We start from the raw sequence: 17,456 nt of genomic DNA on the forward strand, positions 1-17,456 counted from the left end.
TGAACAACACAGAGACTAAGCCACTTATTATTTATTGAATCATATAACTCTGCACTTCTGATCAGCAGGCATCACGACACAAACGCTCGCCTGGCGCGTGTCTGCTGCCATGATCCCCGAGAAAAGGACTCAGCTCGACCGAGAACGACATATCAAATATTGGAAGCGGTGTTCTCAGCTTCTTCCGGAGCCATACACGTCGGGTGAGGCCAGCCGCATGAGCTTCGGCTTCTTCATAGTGGCCGCATTAGATTTACTGGGAGCTCTGGAAAAGGTGACCACACCTGACGAGAGGCAAAGCTGGATCGAATGGATCTATACCTGTCAAGTCCCCCATACAGGCGGATTTCGAGGCTTTACAGGTACCATGCTGGGCGGTATGAGGAGCCCGCAGAACTGGCATTGGGATCCTGCCAACCTTCCTAACACCTACTTCGCCCTCGCAACCTTGGTGATTCTGGGAGACGATCTACAACGGGTACAACGGAGGCAGTGCATAGCTTGGGTAAGGAGCCTTCAACGAAAAAACGGGAGCTTCGGCGAATTCCTTGGAGAAAATAACGATGTCGAAGGGGCGGACGACCCCAGACTATGTCTCTGCGCTGTAGGGACTTTGAAGATTTTGCAAGCAGACGAGCAGGACTTGGAGATTGACGAGACGAAATTACAACAATTCATTGCAAACTGCCAGGTGAGTGCACGGCGTACGGTTACAGAAGCGATATTCAGTGGCTGATGCCCTGTTAGAGTTATGAAGGAGGCATTGGGCAGGCTCCTCTGCTTGAAGCTCACTGTAGGTCGAATCGCCACCAGTCAGATGCAGGATTGCAAGAGACATTGACAGCCTGATAGCTGGCCTGAACTATTGCGGAATCGCAACTCTTTCATTTCTAGGCCTCCTCCACAGCCCGGTCGTCTCGATCCGAGAAGTGGCCAGCCAAGCGGGTCTGGACGTTCCAAGTTGCGTTTGTTGGATGCTTGATCGACAAACCACCTGGATTGATGATGCAGGAGATGACAGCAGCGACGAAGAAGACGAGACAGAACGGCAGGAGCACACACCCCGCGAGGCTGAGCCAGAAAAGGAACTACTAGACCTGCCGTCGCTGATGGATGGCTTGTCTACAGACGAGGCCGCTGCTGGCTTTTGCGGCAGATGCGGGAAAATGGCAGATACATGCTATTGTTTTTGGAACGTTGGAGCGTTGGCTGTGAGCGTCCTGCAAACAATCTTGTGGCTGGTACTGATGTCGCATAGATTCTTCAGCAACACCATCTGGTTGACATTGAGGCGGTGAGAAGATATCTTCTGGAACACGTGTCGCATCTCATAGGGGGCTTTGGAAAAGCGCCTGGCGAACTTCCTGGTGTGTTGAACCATATTGCAGAGTTGTCGTCAAAAGGCGACGTGCTAACCACGATGCAAGACCTTCTACACTCATACCTTGGCCTTGCTACGCTGGCCATCTACAATGAACCCGGGCTAAAGGAATACGATCCAACCTTTTGCTTCAGCAAAGAAGCTGTTGAGAAGATCCAAAACGCGAGCTGGAGGCGGTACTGACCTTTCCCATCACTCCCTGGTCCTAAACATGCTTTCGCAGTTTTTGAATGAAGATATGGCAATTTGGAGGAGGCTCAGGAGGCGGTGCGCCGGCTTATTCGGCGTCGGCCCTGCCCATCGGGCGTAACCTGCCTGAGGACGGTCGCGAGGTCGGTCGCGAGGTCGGTCAATAATCTACAGGTCTTCGTTGCGGCCATCTGAGATCCCGTTCGATCATTATCAAGATCGGTGCGAGGAGTATCGCCAACAGATCATGTTCCGTCTTTACAACATGGTCGAAAAATTCGAACAGCCAGCAGCGAGAACGCACCTCACAGCACTCGAAACATGCCATGCTTTGAGTCCAGCCACTGTCCGGTAAAACAAGACGTTAATGACTTCCCCGAAGATTGGGAGACCAAGCGAGGGGGGCTGAAGCGTGGACTCTCAGCCAATTGCGCAGGAGGCTGGTGAGGGCTGTTGAGGCATTGGCAGCTCGTGATCCATTTCGTTGGTCATCCTGATGCCAGCAAGTGATAAGCACTAGCTATTCTTAACATCAGGATCCTTGACATCCTTGCCCAAAAGAACTCGCTAACAGCCTGGGCTCCGAACAACTGCTGGTGTCCCCTCTATGGTGCCTGTTCGCCAGGTAATTGTACATGTAACAGCTGCCTTGGGGCTGAGCTTCTCGTCACTATGGAGCGAGAAAATTATCCTTTCCCGTTACCTTGCTCATTCGCGATCAGCCTTCATGGGAATGCTGATAAACACAAAGGTGAAGCCTTGTTCTTTCGGGTTCAGGTTCCTCGAAGAGCATAAACAACAACAACAACAACAACAACAACACCACCCCGGGACTGTCGGTGTACACGCTCAAGAGGCCTCTTTCGTATAGACAGCATTTACCATGCCCAAGCGTACGCTTTTTACGAACATCACCCCTCTGCCTCCACAGGTGTCGCGTGAAGTTGCGATCGCCATGCTTCACAATCACAATGAAATGATCGAGCTGAACCCCCTCGTCATCGAGCACCATTCGATCAAAACACCCCGCGACGCCCCGGCCGACGAGTTCTTGGACTGTGCCTGGCAGGAGCTGACGGACAAAATCCACTACCTACCTGGTGGACTTATGAAGGGAAAGGTCAGCTACAAGGCCTGCTTCCACGACACTCCGTACGGTCTGCAGACACATATATACGCGCCTATGGGTTTGGACATCCGGGAGAAATGGTCTATTGGAGGCTCTCTGTCCGGAGAACCCCCCGAAGCTCGAGAGCTGGGGTTGGATGTGCCTCGACAGGGTCTGTATCTGCGCGAAGACGGGGATATGAGGTGTAACATCCTGTTGACGTCGTTCGTACGCAAGAATCTGGACAACGCGCACAAGGTGCTGGTGGAACGGATACTGAAGAAGGCGGAGCGTGTCGAGGAATATACCCAGGTGACCGGAGGATATCTCATGACTCCTGCCAGTCCTCGCTTCCAGCCCGGCTCTCACATGGCCAACTCACAAATGCTCACATCACCAATCGGCCCGAGACCACCGCATTCGCCTCAGATGCTGTCGCCTCAGCAGAACCCGGGCTGGCAGACCATGGCGAATCATCCTGCCTTCCGGCCGGACGAAAAGCGATACAGTACAATGAGCCTCCCGCCGTATCAACCCAGTTACCAACAACAGCAACAACACATGAGCTATTACGCTCCGACACAACAGCACCCGCAACAGCAACAAGCAGAACCCTCTAAACAGTTCATGGCCGAATTACCTGGCTCGACATTTCACGCTGGGCATCTCGCTCCGCCGGTGCAGCCCCACAGTCCCCCCCTTTCCGACAGCCGGATGAGCATGGTGTCCGAGTTGTCGGGCGGTTCAGAGGGGACAGCCAGGGGCTCTCCCAATCCGCAGGCACTGTCAGAACGATCGAGTATGATATCGGAGGTGCCGAGTCCTTACAAACATCACTCGCAGGAGAACACAGTCGAAGGAACCCACTCTGTGTCTGACCGGACAAGCATGATCTCCGAACTGCCCTCGGCGCAAAATAATGTGCACGTCTCCCAGTTGCGCCGGTAATGTGCCAGCTACCACGGAGCACTGGTTATCACCAAGGGTATGCTTGAGAGCTGTGTATATACTTAGCGACCTGGACCATGTTTCGAGCCCGATGTTCACGACATGTGAGGGACCTTGAGATGTTGGGCCCATTCTGCTATGATGAAAAAAGCCTTTAGTGAGTGAATCATAGGTCCAAGGGATTGGGTATATCTTTTACCTTCACCACCTTATCACGAAAGTTGTACATATTTTGCCTGCGCATTCCGGCTCTTAGAGTGTATTTGCATCTATTGTTGTTGGTATACGACTATGGCTGCATCTTGCATCAATGTCCCAATCGTACACGGCGATGCACAATGTCCACTATGTGCCCAATCACATCACCCTTACATTGTGACGAGCGAATCGATGGGGAAAGGTCTCCTGGGCTCCCATAGTGGGATCGGCTGCTCGTCGAAGTGTGTCACATGCTGGGGCGCGGTGAAATGTGCGCAGGTCAATCGTGGCATCTCCTCTGCTCTATACCATTACTGACTTGAATTGTTGAAGATACAGTACGGCTAGGGAAGCGGGGCGACTTGTTGATTGATAGTGTTGACCATAAGGATTTTAGGGGGACGATCAAAAACGGTCCGTACTGCAGTGCAGTGCATGGTAAACAAGAATCGCGTCCTCCGCAGATTCCACCTGCTCGGGCATGTTTGCCATCATTTCGCTTTGAGCCTCTGCCAGTAGAACCCATTCCTTGACGCCGCCCACCGCCACCTCATACTCCCAGGTTGCTTTAGGGGAAACTTAGTCCCTAGCATGGTGGCTCCCGGACCCTGACACCTGATACTACCAACCTACCTACTAATTTGTCGTCGTCGATCTGAAGACGGACTGTATCTTACTATGGTCCTGCTGTCATCACTTTTACTCCTGCATCACCGACTCAAGTGAACAAACGGCGCCCACGCTGTCAGCGACGCGATTCATACGCCATCGAACACATTTTGAAGCAGCGCACTCTGCTGATAAGACCTCGAACACTCCTATCCACCAACGCGGTCCATCCCTAGAACATATTCCGTTATTCCACCTACTATACCCACATGTTATACTTAGCCTCGACGTGCCGAATGACCCCTGGTACGCTCTGGCAAAGCCAAAGAACCGCAAGGAATGCAAGCACCGAAGACGAGAGCGGAACTCCAACAACATAAAGCAAAAGTACATACTGCAACCCTTCCTGGACTGCCGGCAGGAGGCTAACAGTAGATGCGCAGCTTGCGAACTCCTATTCAGAATTACTCGAGTAAGGAGCATGGCCCAAGCCTCGCTGCTATATAGCGCGCTGACGCTCCTTAACAGACAATTCGCCTCTAAAGACCTCAAGACTGTTGGAAACTATACTCTAGGCAAGCTCATTGGAAAAGGCTCCTTTGGCAAGGTCTATCTTGCCCGACATAACCTCACCAATGGCTCAAAGGTTGGTTGGCCTGGCGCAAAGGAATACAGGGAAAGAGACAGCCCGCTAAAGCATGGAACAGGTCGTACTCAAGGCCTCGAACAAGGAGGACTCAAATCTTGCCAGAGAAATCCATCACCATCGACAATTCGTCCATCCCCATATCGCGCGACTATACGAGGTTATAATAACGGAAACGCTGGTCTGGCTCGTGTTGGAATACTGTCCTGGTATGGCTCAGCAAAACTCTAGTGCGCAATTACACACGCTGAACGAGATCCAGGTGACGAACTGTACAATTACTTATGCAGAAATGGTCCTCTCCCCGTCGAAAGTGTACAAAAGATCTTCACCCAACTCGTCGGAGCTGTTGCATATATCCACAGCAAGTCTTGCGTACATCGTGATCTGAAATTGGAAAATGTACTTCTCGACAAGCACGATAATGTGAAGTTGTGCGATTTTGGCTTTACCAGGGAATACGAGGGAAAAGCAAGTTATCTGCAAACCTTTTGCGGCACGGTGTGTTACAGCGCGCCTGAAATGCTCAGAGGTGAGAAGTATGCGGGCGAGAAGGTCGACGTTTGGAGTCTGGGTATTATCCTATACGCCTTGCTGAAAGGGGAGTTGCCTTTCGATGAAGACGACGACGCGGCAACCAAAGCCAAGATCTTGAAGGAAGATCCCGTCTATCCCGACACGTTCCCCGAGTCCTCCAAGTCACTGATCTCAAGGCTGCTTTCCAAACGCCCTTTGCACCGACCGACCCTGGCAGATGTACTGGCAGACCCCTTCTTGGCCGACCATGCACCTCAGCAGCAAGCCATCTTGAAACTTTCGCAACCGGCCCCTTTTACCACACAGTTGGAGAAGGACACTCTTGAACGAATGAAAGCTGCGGGGGTGGATATTGATAAAGTCATTGAAAATGTGCTGGCGCAACGGTGCGATTCATTGGCTGGATGGTGGACGCTTCTTATTCAGAAGGAAACCAGGAAGCAGATCAGGAAGGAGCAGAGACGGAAAGAAAGAGAGGCGGACTTGAAAATACTCAGACGTCTCAGTGGTGCGAGCAGTCGATTGGAGCGAATTGCGCCCACGTTGGTGGAGGTCGACGAAGAAGGGAATCACAGTGAGACTACCGAGAGGCGCCGGAGCAGTAGTCGTGGCAGGACGCAGCGACGGAGCACTCCTCAAATCGTGGTGGGCGATTTACCACGACTTCCAGAAGGAGATGTGGTGCCATCAGCTGGTACGGCGACACCTCCGCCACCTATCGACAAGGACTCGGTTCGGTCACAGAGTGGTTCCCGGCCCCCTCTACCGCCCAAAGAACGAAGTCGGCGAAGCAGTACTCTGCAGCTGGTCACCACAAATCCGGACCTGCTTGGCTCACTGAACGGAGTCAGCAAGAGACGCGGCGGCAAGCTTCACAACAGGCGATTTCTCACGGCACTGAAGCATTGGTTTGCCGAATCCACGAAACGAGCCAAGTCTCCCACAACCCCCAAAAACGACAAGGCTGTCAACGGTCACCTGGGCAGCAATCAGACTGCCTTCAGGTCAGCCAATGGTCTCTCCGCAGATCAAAAGAACAGATTTGTTATCGGTACCGTCCATTCCAGACGATCTTCCCACGGTTCTGCCTTGACACCGGTCATGTCCAACTCCAATGCCGTCAGTTCGGCGACACCAAACCTCCTACAGCGCATCGATTCCAGCGGTCGCGGACAACTACCTCGGAACTCTACATCGCCAGCCCCTCTTACTCCTCGGTCATCATACCGCCGCAGCTCGACGGGACTTCGTGGACGGAAATCAACGTCTTCGTCCGTCTCGTCTATTCGAAGTATGCCTCGGCAGACCTCTCACCACAGCAAAGCCTCATCTCAGAGCTCCAACAGTCTCGACACCATCCACAGCACTCCTGGACCCGGACCTAGAACCAGTAGCGCCCGCTCTCCACGTTCCTCGATCAAAGTCCTTCCCGCAACACCCACAGTCAACACCATGCCTTCGACTTATCGCTTAGCGACAGTTGCACCTCGTGGCTTGGAGGCTTCGGCACAAAACAGACCAGTCCTTGGCGCGCTTCCTGGAACGAGTGATGGAAGTGCCAGCGGCCTTGGCTCGGGGCCTGCCACACCGCAAGCCAGCACGTTCGGGTCGGGAGTTATGTTCGCGCGGCGGAAGAAGTCTCCGTTCAAAGGACCAATGCTGAATTCCTCTTTCTTTTCCGCCTCCACTTTGCCCGCCGCGCTCGGCAGCCCAGCCATCGTGGCCGGTAGGAACAGAGAAGGGTCGGCTGGCAAGATGAATCTAGGCTTAAAAGACCTTGTGGGTAGGACGGGCAGTGGTGGTGTCGGCGGAGTCGGTGGCGGTGCCGGCGCCGGGAAACGGAAGAGCCAAATCATCGAGGAAGAGGAGGAAGAGGAGGAAGATGATGACGCAGTTGCTGCTAACAATCCTCGTCGTCATGTCAGCAACGGCACTGGCGGTGACGGTCTTCTTGAAGGGGAAGACGAGGACGAAGAGGAGGAAGTCGAAGAAGTCGAAGCGTTCAACGCGATCGAGTTGAACAAAGGCGAGCGTGTGGAAAGCATTACGATCTGGGATGACGCCGTGGAAGAAGGCGAAGAGGGCGAACAGGAGGAGGAAACCTACCTCGAGACTGGACAGCATCGTGAGGTTGTCGGAAAGGGGTAAGGGGCGTTGGCGAAAAGTCGAGACTCCGCGTTCGATGCTCTACAGTTCATAGTTCACGATCGATGAGGTTGGTGTTGGTATTATTATTAATGTAGATTAATGGCACCGGAACTGGGACTGGGACTGGGTATGACTATGGGTTACAGAGTCCTCTCGCTCTCTAGCTGTATGTGTATGAGTGTTATTATCTTGTCTCCTCCTTACACCTTGGTAGTACCACATCGCACTGTGCCCTACCATGCCTTATTACTTCCGCATTCATTCACCTCCCTACCCAAGGATGATGATATTGGCATGTCACAACCGCCTACCTATCTCCACGCGATCATTCTCTCTGCTCGGTTCTTTTCCTGAGCAGCAAGTTGCTCTGCCCGGGAAATGGTTACGTCTAAACAGAACCCAATGGGAACCCAAAATCCAAATAAGAGTAGCAAATATCATGCATGAGACGGGATTTGGCGAGACCAAAGAGTCCGAGTCAGACTCTACGTACTAGGGTTTCATAAGGGGCCACCTTGATATGCGGGTCAACAAGTGCTACTACGTAGTACGTAGGTCGGCTGATGTTCGTATTGATGAAAGAAACAGCATCGATTAAACGTAGGTCTGCCAGACGAGTCCATGGTCCATGGTCCAGGTCCTGGTGCAAATCCTGACTCGCCAGTCAGGAGACCTAGAATCATGCCTCAGCAGTAGGATATCTGATGTCAAGATCCAGCTCAACCGCCTCGTGTTGTTCATCCTCGGGCCCAGAGACCGTGCAGCAGGCCATGACATAGAGATCCAGATCGGTGCTTAGGTCGATATGTATTGATCAAACAAGGCCCATTTCAAGCCGCCAGTCCACCTTCAACTCTAGCTCGACATCTCACAGAACGTCATTCCAGGTCCGGATCCGGATCATCTTCGATACTGGTACACGATGCTGCACAGTATCTGAGTTCCATGGCCGGTAATGCCAGTTGTATCGATCGTGTTTGCTGTTCAGGAAAGCTCTTAAGCGGAGACTTAGGCCCGCTTATCAGGCAAACCGCTTTCTGCCTCCTCGGCTCCTCCAGCTCTTTCTGTGTGAGCCCAGTTCTGTCCTTTGCCAATTGATATGACACAGAATTTGCAGAATGAGACAATTTCGGACGAGGTCCTCTTTCTGCGGCTATGAATTGAGAACCACGGCCTCGCTCAGACTCCGACTTCGGATAGTTAGTACAGTCCGGCGCATCCTCGCATGAAGACGGGTGGTAGTGGCAATGATCTCGAGGTCGTCATTGTCTGAGATTTCAATCACTGAACCGATCTCTATATTGTCTTTTGCTTTCGTGCGAGTCGAACGCGCAGGCTTTCTAGTGCCGAAACCTCTGAAGCCATGGGTAGGAGCGCCAGCCCTGTTGCCGGATACGCCTTGCGGTGTCTGAGAGCCAGCGTCGAGGTCGATAATTACAGGATCCGATCGTTCTGAAGATGTCGTGGTGTTTGAGGCTAAGAACTGCGGTTCTACCACTGGGACGGTTGCTCCCTGCTGTTGCTGCTGCTGCTGCTGCTGCTGATTCTTCTTCGGACCTGTGTTTTTCGCTTGTGTTCTGATGGCGGTCGCATCGACTGTTGGGGTAGTAGTGGTGCCCTTCATAACTGACCACTGCTCTGTAAGAGTACGTTGTACAGACTTCAACCCAGGCCGACTTATTGCTAGTGAGTGGTCACCGTCTCCGTCTTTGGATGGGATGGATTTTCTTAAGGGGGACAACGGCGATTCACGGTCGTGCCCAGATGTTTTCTCAGGTCCGACGGCGGAAGGTAGAGTAATTGGTACAGGATTCTGACCCGGCACCGCGGTTGCCGATACTGATCTTGGACTCGAAGCCGTTACAATGCTTGGAAGAGTCGGAAGTTGCAGGGGAGACGGTGGTGCCGGCGTAGGCAGCTTCGCGAACTTAAGGAGTTCTGCCATGAAAGCGTCATATCTGGGGTCAGAGTCCAGCTGTTCTCGCGAGATAAAGCGGTCGAAGTCATCCTTAGGGCCGAGGGCATAGTCTGACTTTTCGACTGTCATAGAATCTCCTTGGAGGGTCGTAGCCATAGTTGACCACCTCGGTAGGAGGTTGACCGAGTTCGATCTGAAGTCTTCTCCAAGTATGGCTCGAGAGTTATCACCTTCAGTTGAAGCAGGAGGTGAAGAAGTATCCCCTCGAAGTGCTGTGATGCCAAACTCTAAACCTGTCTGGGCCAGTTGGGAATCAACAAGGCTTTGAAGATCCTCTTCTGTTTCCTCCTTTCGACGATGGGTGTTTGTTTCTGATCCGCTTGCGGTTTGCGAATTGGATTTCATTGTTATACTAGGAATCTCCACAGTAATATGAGCTTGTCGAACAGCCTTGAACCGGGTGGTCTGCGGGTCATCCAGATGGGATGCTGGCTCCCAATCGTCATCGAAAACTTGGCCTTCCGCACCGGAGTCACTTTCTGGTAGCTTGTGGCCCGGCACATCGTAGACACCGTCGACAAAGTCGCGATAGGCAGGCCCAGAAGCTCTATCCACCTTTTTACAGGCAAGAAGTAGGCTCTTTGATACCACCTCTTTGTAGATGTGTGGAACAGCTTGCAGACATTTAGGTTGTTAGTTAAGTAGCTCCCGGAGCGACTTACCTCGGATACTATTACCTGGCCGATAACAACCCCAGAATCGTAGCCCACACCTCGAATACCCTTGAATGCGTGGTAGAGATTGAGAGCCGCTCCTTTACCTAGGATAGCCACTGGCTTACCGGTGACTGAACCCCAGGAAAGGAACTATCGAAGTTAGCTGCTACAGCCAATAAAGTTGAACGGGGTACTTACTTCACCAATACCGGTATATCCTGGCCGTCTCTCCAAGCTGAGGTGAGTAGACACACTCTCACCGACCTTTTCCAAATTCTGGAATTGGTGGTGTCGACATATCTCGGGTACAAGCCAAATCCCAACACCTCTTCCAAATCTATTTTCCAACTCTTCACATTAATCATTGTAGTCGATGATTGCTAAGAACCGAGGTGCAGTAGTCTTTTCCATAAGCCGTAGTGCCCTCACAGGATTCTGGCTCCACGACAGGAAGGGGGACAGAAATTTCTCTTCTCGGACATGTTGCCAAGCTACATCGGAAGCGAGCACTTTCAAAAGGCGGAGGTTGAGGGATTGTAGAGGTCGATACTGGATCCTGATATCGCCGAGCTACCAGTCCATAGGCGGGCTCAAAGGCTCGAAATAAGAGACGCGGATGCTTTTTCGTTGGTCTGCCTCTATAATCGAAGGAGATCCTTAATCTTGCATCCATCCTAGAGGCGGATATCGAAAAGTCGTTCTGTCCAGTCTCTTGAAAATACTGCTGAGTGTCTTCTGAATCCGACTGTGTACACCACGACGCAGAGGAATCGGAATCAGTGTATGATGAGACCGAGCCGATCGAGGTATCCGTATCTTGTGGAGAGGCCACTTCCATATTTCTCATCTCTTCTTCGGTGTCCCACGATAGTACACTTGATCGTGGTGCTAAGGCCATCTTCTTTTTCAGGCTGCCGGGCTTACCTTGCGTTTTGTAAGTGGATGCTTCTGGCCCGTCAGAGATGTCCGACTCGTCATCCCAATCTGTGTCTCTAGCGATGTAGGATCTTTTGGTAGGTGCGGGGGTTGGGACTTGATACAATCGCGGCTTCAACGAGATCCCAAGCGATTCTGCCGCAGTTTCAATCCGCCGTCGTTGCTGGCGGAATACTTTGTGCGCTATGTCCAAAGACATTGATTGAACATGTTGATACTCCTGGACAACTCTAGGGGTTCTCTTCAGGTCAGCAATCTGTGCCCTGATCGTCGAGATCGACAGCCCATTCGAGATCCCCTCCTTCGCCAGCTGGTTGTGACATATACTGTTGAAGATGAGCGAGACTTCTTTTATCGGCTGGTCATACACTTTGTTGATGATAGCAAGTAAAAGACGCTCCTCCGATGACCAAGAGTGCTTCGGCGAACTTTGGCTGTTTAGAATTTCGACTGTCTGCTCCATTTTGGTGACCGGTGGATTCCGCACGATTCAAGAGATTGATGCCAACTGAAGGTAAAGATCACGAACAGAAAGAGAACTCGCAGGCTGTGGTACTGGATCAAGGCAGCGGTGAGGGATTCAGACGAGCAAGAATGAGGCGTGTTGGATCTGGAGACTCCGGAGCAAGCATTCTCTTGACATGGTAAGGTCGTAGAACCGCGCAGAAAGGTGAGATGAAGGTGAAGTCTAGTGAAGGGAGCCTTTCGCCAGATGTATAAGTGTTAAGCATACTTACCAAACAAGACAAACCCGTCTGGGTCAATACTACAGGAACATCCCTCGCAAATGGGCGAGGGCCATAAATGTACGACGACGGACAGGTAGTTTAAGATGCCTCGTATATCCGTTATATGCCAATCGCCCAAACATTACTAGTACGTAATAGCTCTAGCTTCGAAACTGCCTGCTCGAGTTCTACCTGTATATAGAGTCCTGTCTCCGCTATCGTATGCTACTACGTACTATTAACTGTCCCTACTACTTACCGTAATCACTGAGATAATAACTTGGGACCAGAAAACAAGCAAGATCCTGAGTACGTCTCTTACGTTGGCTTTTTCTGCCGTCGCTGAAAGAGCCTGAAAAATGCCGCTCGAGCACGCGGTGCAGTCCGTGGTAAAATAGTTTTTCTTCCGCATCCCACACTGCACTGCTTGAGACGGCCTTAAGCATTTTGTACCGACAGAATGGAGCAAGCAGAAGCAACGCAATTCCTCGAATCACTCCTCGGCAAAACATTGCATGTCACCATTCCTGATGGTAAGCCTGCAGATCTTGTGAGAATGAGGATCCGGGTTGATGCGAAAGTAGGGCGCCTCTTCACAGGCACATTCCAATGTACCGACTGTGTAAGGATACACGACGAGGCCTTCTTTTCAGGCGTGTGGCTTCGGGAACTGACACACAACAGGATAGTAACGTCATTCTATCCAATTCATTCGAGTATCGAATGCCATCCAAGGCCGTGGAGAAGGCTGCCATAGATGAAGTCACATCTACCGGCCAGCCCAGGAAAGCTGACATGACTTCGAGATTCGTCGGCCTCATAGTGATTCCAGGAAAACAGATCACGAAGATGGAGGTGGAAGAAAAGAGGGACTGGCCTGCCAGTAGCGGACCGTCTCTGTCAATTCGACCCAAACAATGAAACTGTACCTCTATCGTGGTTGTCGTCCCGGCTGGGTGGATGCTGGGCATGCGCATCGTTGTTTTGTCTACATGTATCCGGGCACTGAGAAACCCCTGTTTGACTTGTGGAGAAGAAGCAAGTAGACTATATACAAGTACACATAGGAACCCTATTGGACGCCATTTGCATCTGTAGCGACATTGAAGGCTTCATCCTGGTACTATGCTGCACCCTAGGTACCCAAGCTGAGAGCAGTACGTGCTAATAAGATACCTTAGGTACCTCCTTAGGTATGCTCGTTCCTGTTAGGCTGCTCGTCGCAGGCTTAGGAGCCGACAGAGTCACGTGTGGACACGGATAGGGGACTGTGCCACTGGGCCGTCAAGCAGATCTAGGCGTCAGCTTCAAGCTACAATTGAGAATTGAGGGTGCAGTGTTCAATAATGAGTGGCCACCGTGGAGTTAAGCGGGAGACACCGTCCGAGCACCGCAGCAGCCAAAAAGGCGTCCAGGCCAGCATGAGGCTCGCCCTCTAATCTTCAGGTACTTAATTGTACCCAGGATACTAGTACCAACGAATCTCCCTAGACTGGCGAGACTGGGTACCTACATCCAGAATAAGCTCCAGATGTTCCCCTGCCAGTAGTGGCGCAGTACAGACACACCTACTAGTGGTGGTCGGACAAGACCAAACACAAGACCAGCAGGCAGCACACTACTATCACCATCACCACAACCTACTGCTGCACTCCTCTTACTGCGTTTGTCTTGACTGACTGGATGATTTATTTTCCCGATTCACCTTTTCGCACTCTACTATCTTAGCTACCAGCACCATCCCTTTACTGCTGTTCTCATCGCCCTACAAACTTCCCGATCAAGTCTACTGCTGTACTCAAGTTCGTATTTCCAGGTCAGTTTCATCCTTCTGATATCCTACGCTTCCGCCGGTGACGCAACTCTGTTTCACTGCGACCCCATGCGACATCTGGCTCCACGGTAGCCTCTCCGCTGCAAATCGCTCAATGTCCAGACCTCAAAGATGCCTACTATGCATACTCCTAGCTGATTTGCACCACAATCAAGCGAGTCTTTGCCTTGCTGACGTTTAATCTTCTTTCTCTTCCAGGCGAAACAAAGAACTACCACTGCCGGAAACACAGCACCTCCATGCTCAGACACCCCTGGTTGTCAGTCATTCCCATAGTGCTATCCGGAGACGCCGTACACCGAACCCAGACTGCGGTACGATATATTTGCACTGTCTACGAGCCGAGTCGACCTGAGCATACGACGCGTGTGCTCCTTCCAGGCGCTCGTTGACCAGCCGCCAAAACGCATTCCTCAAAGCGGCTGCTTATCTCACTTCTCAAACCACCTTGACTTCCCTCCTACCATCGAACCTTGCACATCTTCTCGCCTTTCGAGTTTGCTTGAAAATATTCAATGGGCCAACAACAGTCAAAAAACAGTGATGGATCCAGAACCCCTTTGAAGAGTAATTCGTCTTCCAATCTAGTACCTGACACCTTGTCACAATATCCCTCCATTTCCAGGTCCGATACCAAGGAAAGCACATCTAGGTCGATCCGGTCTTCCATCAGGAGCAAGATCAAGAGCTCTGGGGATGAAAAGACTAACGATAGTCCAAGAGCCTCGGGCTCCGGTCTGACCGGCACGGAAGGATCAAATACTGATAAGGGCGATGCGAGTTCCATAGCCAGTGGTCGGTCGGGCTCCTCTCGTGCCACAAGAGAACGGATCTCGAACACACCTACGGTAGAGACCCCGACGTCGCCTGCGGATTACGAAGAAGCTCCTTCTCCAGGCACGGCCTCACCTGCTCGACCGCCATCTCCAACCCAGTCAAAGTCTGTAGGCAAAGGCCACAAGTCCGTAGACCGCGCGCAACGTACTGGAGAGGTCGGAGCAGTGTCCGATGAAGCACCGCACCAGGCGCATATTCACTCATCGACCCAAAAGGCGGGGGCGTCGATCTTGGTGAAACGTGAGAACCAAATCAATCCCCGGGCGCCCGAGACGAAAGCTTCGCTGCGAGCGAAATTGGCAGACCTTCCGGGAGCATCTCCCGGAGCAAGCATGGCGATTGGAGATGTCAATGACATGGATTTGGATGACATGATTTCTCGTCTGCTCGATGCCGGCTATTCGACGAAAGTCACCAAGGCCGTGTGCCTCAAGAACGCCGAAATCACGGCCGTGTGTATGGCTGTGCGGGAGGTCTTACTGTCACAGCCAGCCCTACTGGAACTGAACGCGCCTGTCAAGATTGTGGGCGATATCCACGGCCAATACAACGATCTGATCCGCCTCTTCGAGATGTGCGGATTTCCGCCCACGGCCAATTTTCTCTTTCTGGGAGATTACGTTGATCGAGGGAAACAATCCTTGGAGACAATTCTCCTACTATTCTGCTACAAACTGAAATACCCCGAAAACTTCTTTATACTTCGCGGGAACCATGAATGTGCCAATGTCACACGAGTTTATGGTTTCTACGATGAGTGCAAGCGGCGCTGCAACATCAAGATCTGGAAAACATTCATTGACACATTCAACTGCTTGCCTATCGCTGCTATCGTGGCGGACAAGATATTTTGTGTGCACGGTGGGCTCTCACCTAGCTTGTCGCACATGGACGACATTCGACAGATCGCTCGACCGACGGATGTTCCTGATTATGGTCTCCTCAATGATTTGCTATGGAGTGATCCGGCCGATATGGATCAAGACTGGGACTCCAACGAACGAGGTGTGAGCTACTGTTTCGGCAAGAAAGTAATTGTGGACTTTCTTGCGCGACATGACTTCGACCTGGTCTGTCGTGCGCACATGGTGGTTGAAGACGGTTATGAGTTCTTCAACGATCGGTTGCTTGTCACTGTCTTCTCTGCTCCGAACGTAAGCCGTGCCTGCGCCTCCACGATGAATATATGCTAACTATTGTTACAGTATTGCGGCGAGTTCGACAATTGGGGGGCTGTAATGTCAGTCTCTAGCAATCTCTTGTGCAGTTTCGAGTTGTTGAAGCCCCTGGATTCGAGTGCACTAAAGAGCCATATCAAGAAGGGCAGAAATGCTCGACAAAACATGCTCAACAGCCCAGTGAGTTATCTTCTACACGCGACTAGGAATAGAAAACTAACTTCTGTGTCTAGCCTGCTCAGGTGTCAGCTCAGAGCTATTGAATAATGCGCCAATCAGATAGGAACACCACAGGTGGTGCCGTCGTTGTGCCATGTCCGCCTGCAACTATCTAGGCAGTGCTCCCAAGTCGAAGAGACTCTAAAGGGAAATGTCTGCAGCAAGGCCTGCAAACGACTGCATACTGCCAAAGAAGGATTTGAACAGGCGGCTGACCACGCATTGTCAGGGTGGCATGATCGTGTTGCAATCAGTCTTTACTCATCGGGCGTAAGAGTTGGCGTCTTGCTGGACAGTTGGACTGAACAGAAAAGAGACCGAGATTCGGGGGAAGTATCTCATGAAAAGCTTCTGGACTTTCGAAAGAGGACCAGACTCGTACTAAGGTGAGTCAGGCCAGCTGGCAACGAGCTTTGTGCTTGGGATTGTATTATTGCGCCTTCGGTTAGGGATTGTACTGGATCGAAGCAAGATCAACAGCAGGTCTCCAAGCTTCTGGGCAAGACTGCAGGTGCTATGAGGAATGGTAATGTGATTGAAACGGGAGTACATTATGGAGCTAAATCCTGACATTCAATGATGACAACGGACTCCCTCCTCTCTATACCTAGGTACCTACCTTGACCAGTCTTTATTACGTCTTTGTTCCACTGCAATAATAGAGCCTTTTCGTAATTGCTGCGGGGACAAAAGACTAGAATATCAATCAAGGCATCTCGTTTCTGGATTAGGGATGGGAGTGGATTTGTTAGGTTCAGCGGCATGAACGCCAGGCGGCTGCAAGGAGGTTCCTTACGCTCTCAAAAGGCACGCAGAGGCAGCGCGCGAAACAGCGATGTGTTTATCAGCCACGTACTACCTCCTACCTAGCAGGTAGTAAGTACCTACCTAGGCTAAGGAGGCTCCAGATATTTACCTTAAGGTGCCTGTGTAGGTACCTAAGGGACCTCGGTGACCTACTAATGGGTCTACGGCACACACCTACATGGCTTAGGTAGATATCTGCCATACCTGATACATACCTAAGGTAGTTTGCGCCGCATCGTTGTCGCGTGGGAAGGTGGACGTGGACTTGGGGCGCGTCGTTATGGTGCAGTCTTCGAGAGAGGTGCTTACGAAAGTGGACGACTGTACTACCAGTTGTTCCTGACTGCTACTGGTGCTTGGCCGATGTCTCGCGGCCTCCAGCAACAGTCAGCAGCCACTGCAGTTGTCGGCGTTGGCCTAGTAGTACTAGTACTAGTAGTAGGGCGAGCCCCTTAGCCCAAGGACTCCAACAGCAACTCCTCCTCTTGCTGCTACTGCCACTGCATCACCCGCTGTCTT

The 17,456-nt window shown here is 51.7% G+C and overlaps 6 protein-coding genes across 6 annotated transcripts; 5 read left to right on the forward strand and 1 right to left on the reverse strand.

The window, feature by feature from the left end:
* Positions 1 to 109: 109 nt before the first annotated feature.
* On the forward strand, positions 110 to 1,564 carry A1O1_01055 (uncharacterized protein; the record flags this gene model as incomplete). Its single annotated transcript, XM_007721969.1, has 4 exons — positions 110 to 691; positions 748 to 793; positions 853 to 1,211; positions 1,259 to 1,564. 4 exons carry the CDS (start codon positions 110 to 112, stop codon positions 1,562 to 1,564), a joined length of 1,293 nt encoding a protein of 430 aa, XP_007720159.1.
* An 889-nt stretch (positions 1,565 to 2,453) lies between these two features.
* A1O1_01056 (uncharacterized protein) lies at positions 2,454 to 3,626 on the forward strand (the record flags this gene model as incomplete). Its single annotated transcript, XM_007721970.1, has 1 exon — positions 2,454 to 3,626. The coding sequence occupies one exon, from the start codon at positions 2,454 to 2,456 to the stop codon at positions 3,624 to 3,626; it is 1,173 nt and encodes a 390-aa protein (XP_007720160.1).
* A 1,288-nt stretch (positions 3,627 to 4,914) lies between these two features.
* A1O1_01057 (CAMK/CAMKL/MARK protein kinase) lies at positions 4,915 to 7,764 on the forward strand (the record flags this gene model as incomplete). The annotated part of the gene is made up of 3 exons (XM_007721971.1): positions 4,915 to 5,079; positions 5,141 to 5,288; positions 5,342 to 7,764. The coding sequence occupies 3 exons, from the start codon at positions 4,915 to 4,917 to the stop codon at positions 7,762 to 7,764; spliced, it is 2,736 nt and encodes a 911-aa protein (XP_007720161.1).
* Positions 7,765 to 8,917: 1,153 nt separating this feature from the next.
* A1O1_01058 (uncharacterized protein) lies at positions 8,918 to 11,797 on the reverse strand (the record flags this gene model as incomplete). The annotated part of the gene is made up of 4 exons (XM_007721972.1): positions 8,918 to 10,297; positions 10,405 to 10,548; positions 10,597 to 10,674; positions 10,973 to 11,797. The coding sequence occupies 4 exons, from the start codon at positions 11,795 to 11,797 to the stop codon at positions 8,918 to 8,920; spliced, it is 2,427 nt and encodes an 808-aa protein (XP_007720162.1).
* A 725-nt stretch (positions 11,798 to 12,522) lies between these two features.
* On the forward strand, positions 12,523 to 12,983 carry A1O1_01059 (uncharacterized protein; the record flags this gene model as incomplete). Its single annotated transcript, XM_007721973.1, has 3 exons — positions 12,523 to 12,595; positions 12,647 to 12,684; positions 12,747 to 12,983. 3 exons carry the CDS (start codon positions 12,523 to 12,525, stop codon positions 12,981 to 12,983), a joined length of 348 nt encoding a protein of 115 aa, XP_007720163.1.
* Positions 12,984 to 14,411: 1,428 nt separating this feature from the next.
* On the forward strand, positions 14,412 to 16,174 carry A1O1_01060 (protein phosphatase; the record flags this gene model as incomplete). Its single annotated transcript, XM_007721974.1, has 3 exons — positions 14,412 to 15,887; positions 15,939 to 16,091; positions 16,145 to 16,174. 3 exons carry the CDS (start codon positions 14,412 to 14,414, stop codon positions 16,172 to 16,174), a joined length of 1,659 nt encoding a protein of 552 aa, XP_007720164.1.
* Between the last annotated feature and the right edge of the window lie 1,282 nt (positions 16,175 to 17,456).

The sequence above is a fragment of the Capronia coronata genome, assembly GCF_000585585.1.
Source record: "Capronia coronata CBS 617.96 chromosome Unknown acBCG-supercont1.1, whole genome shotgun sequence".
In the NCBI taxonomy this organism is placed as follows: domain Eukaryota; kingdom Fungi; phylum Ascomycota; class Eurotiomycetes; order Chaetothyriales; family Herpotrichiellaceae; genus Capronia; species Capronia coronata.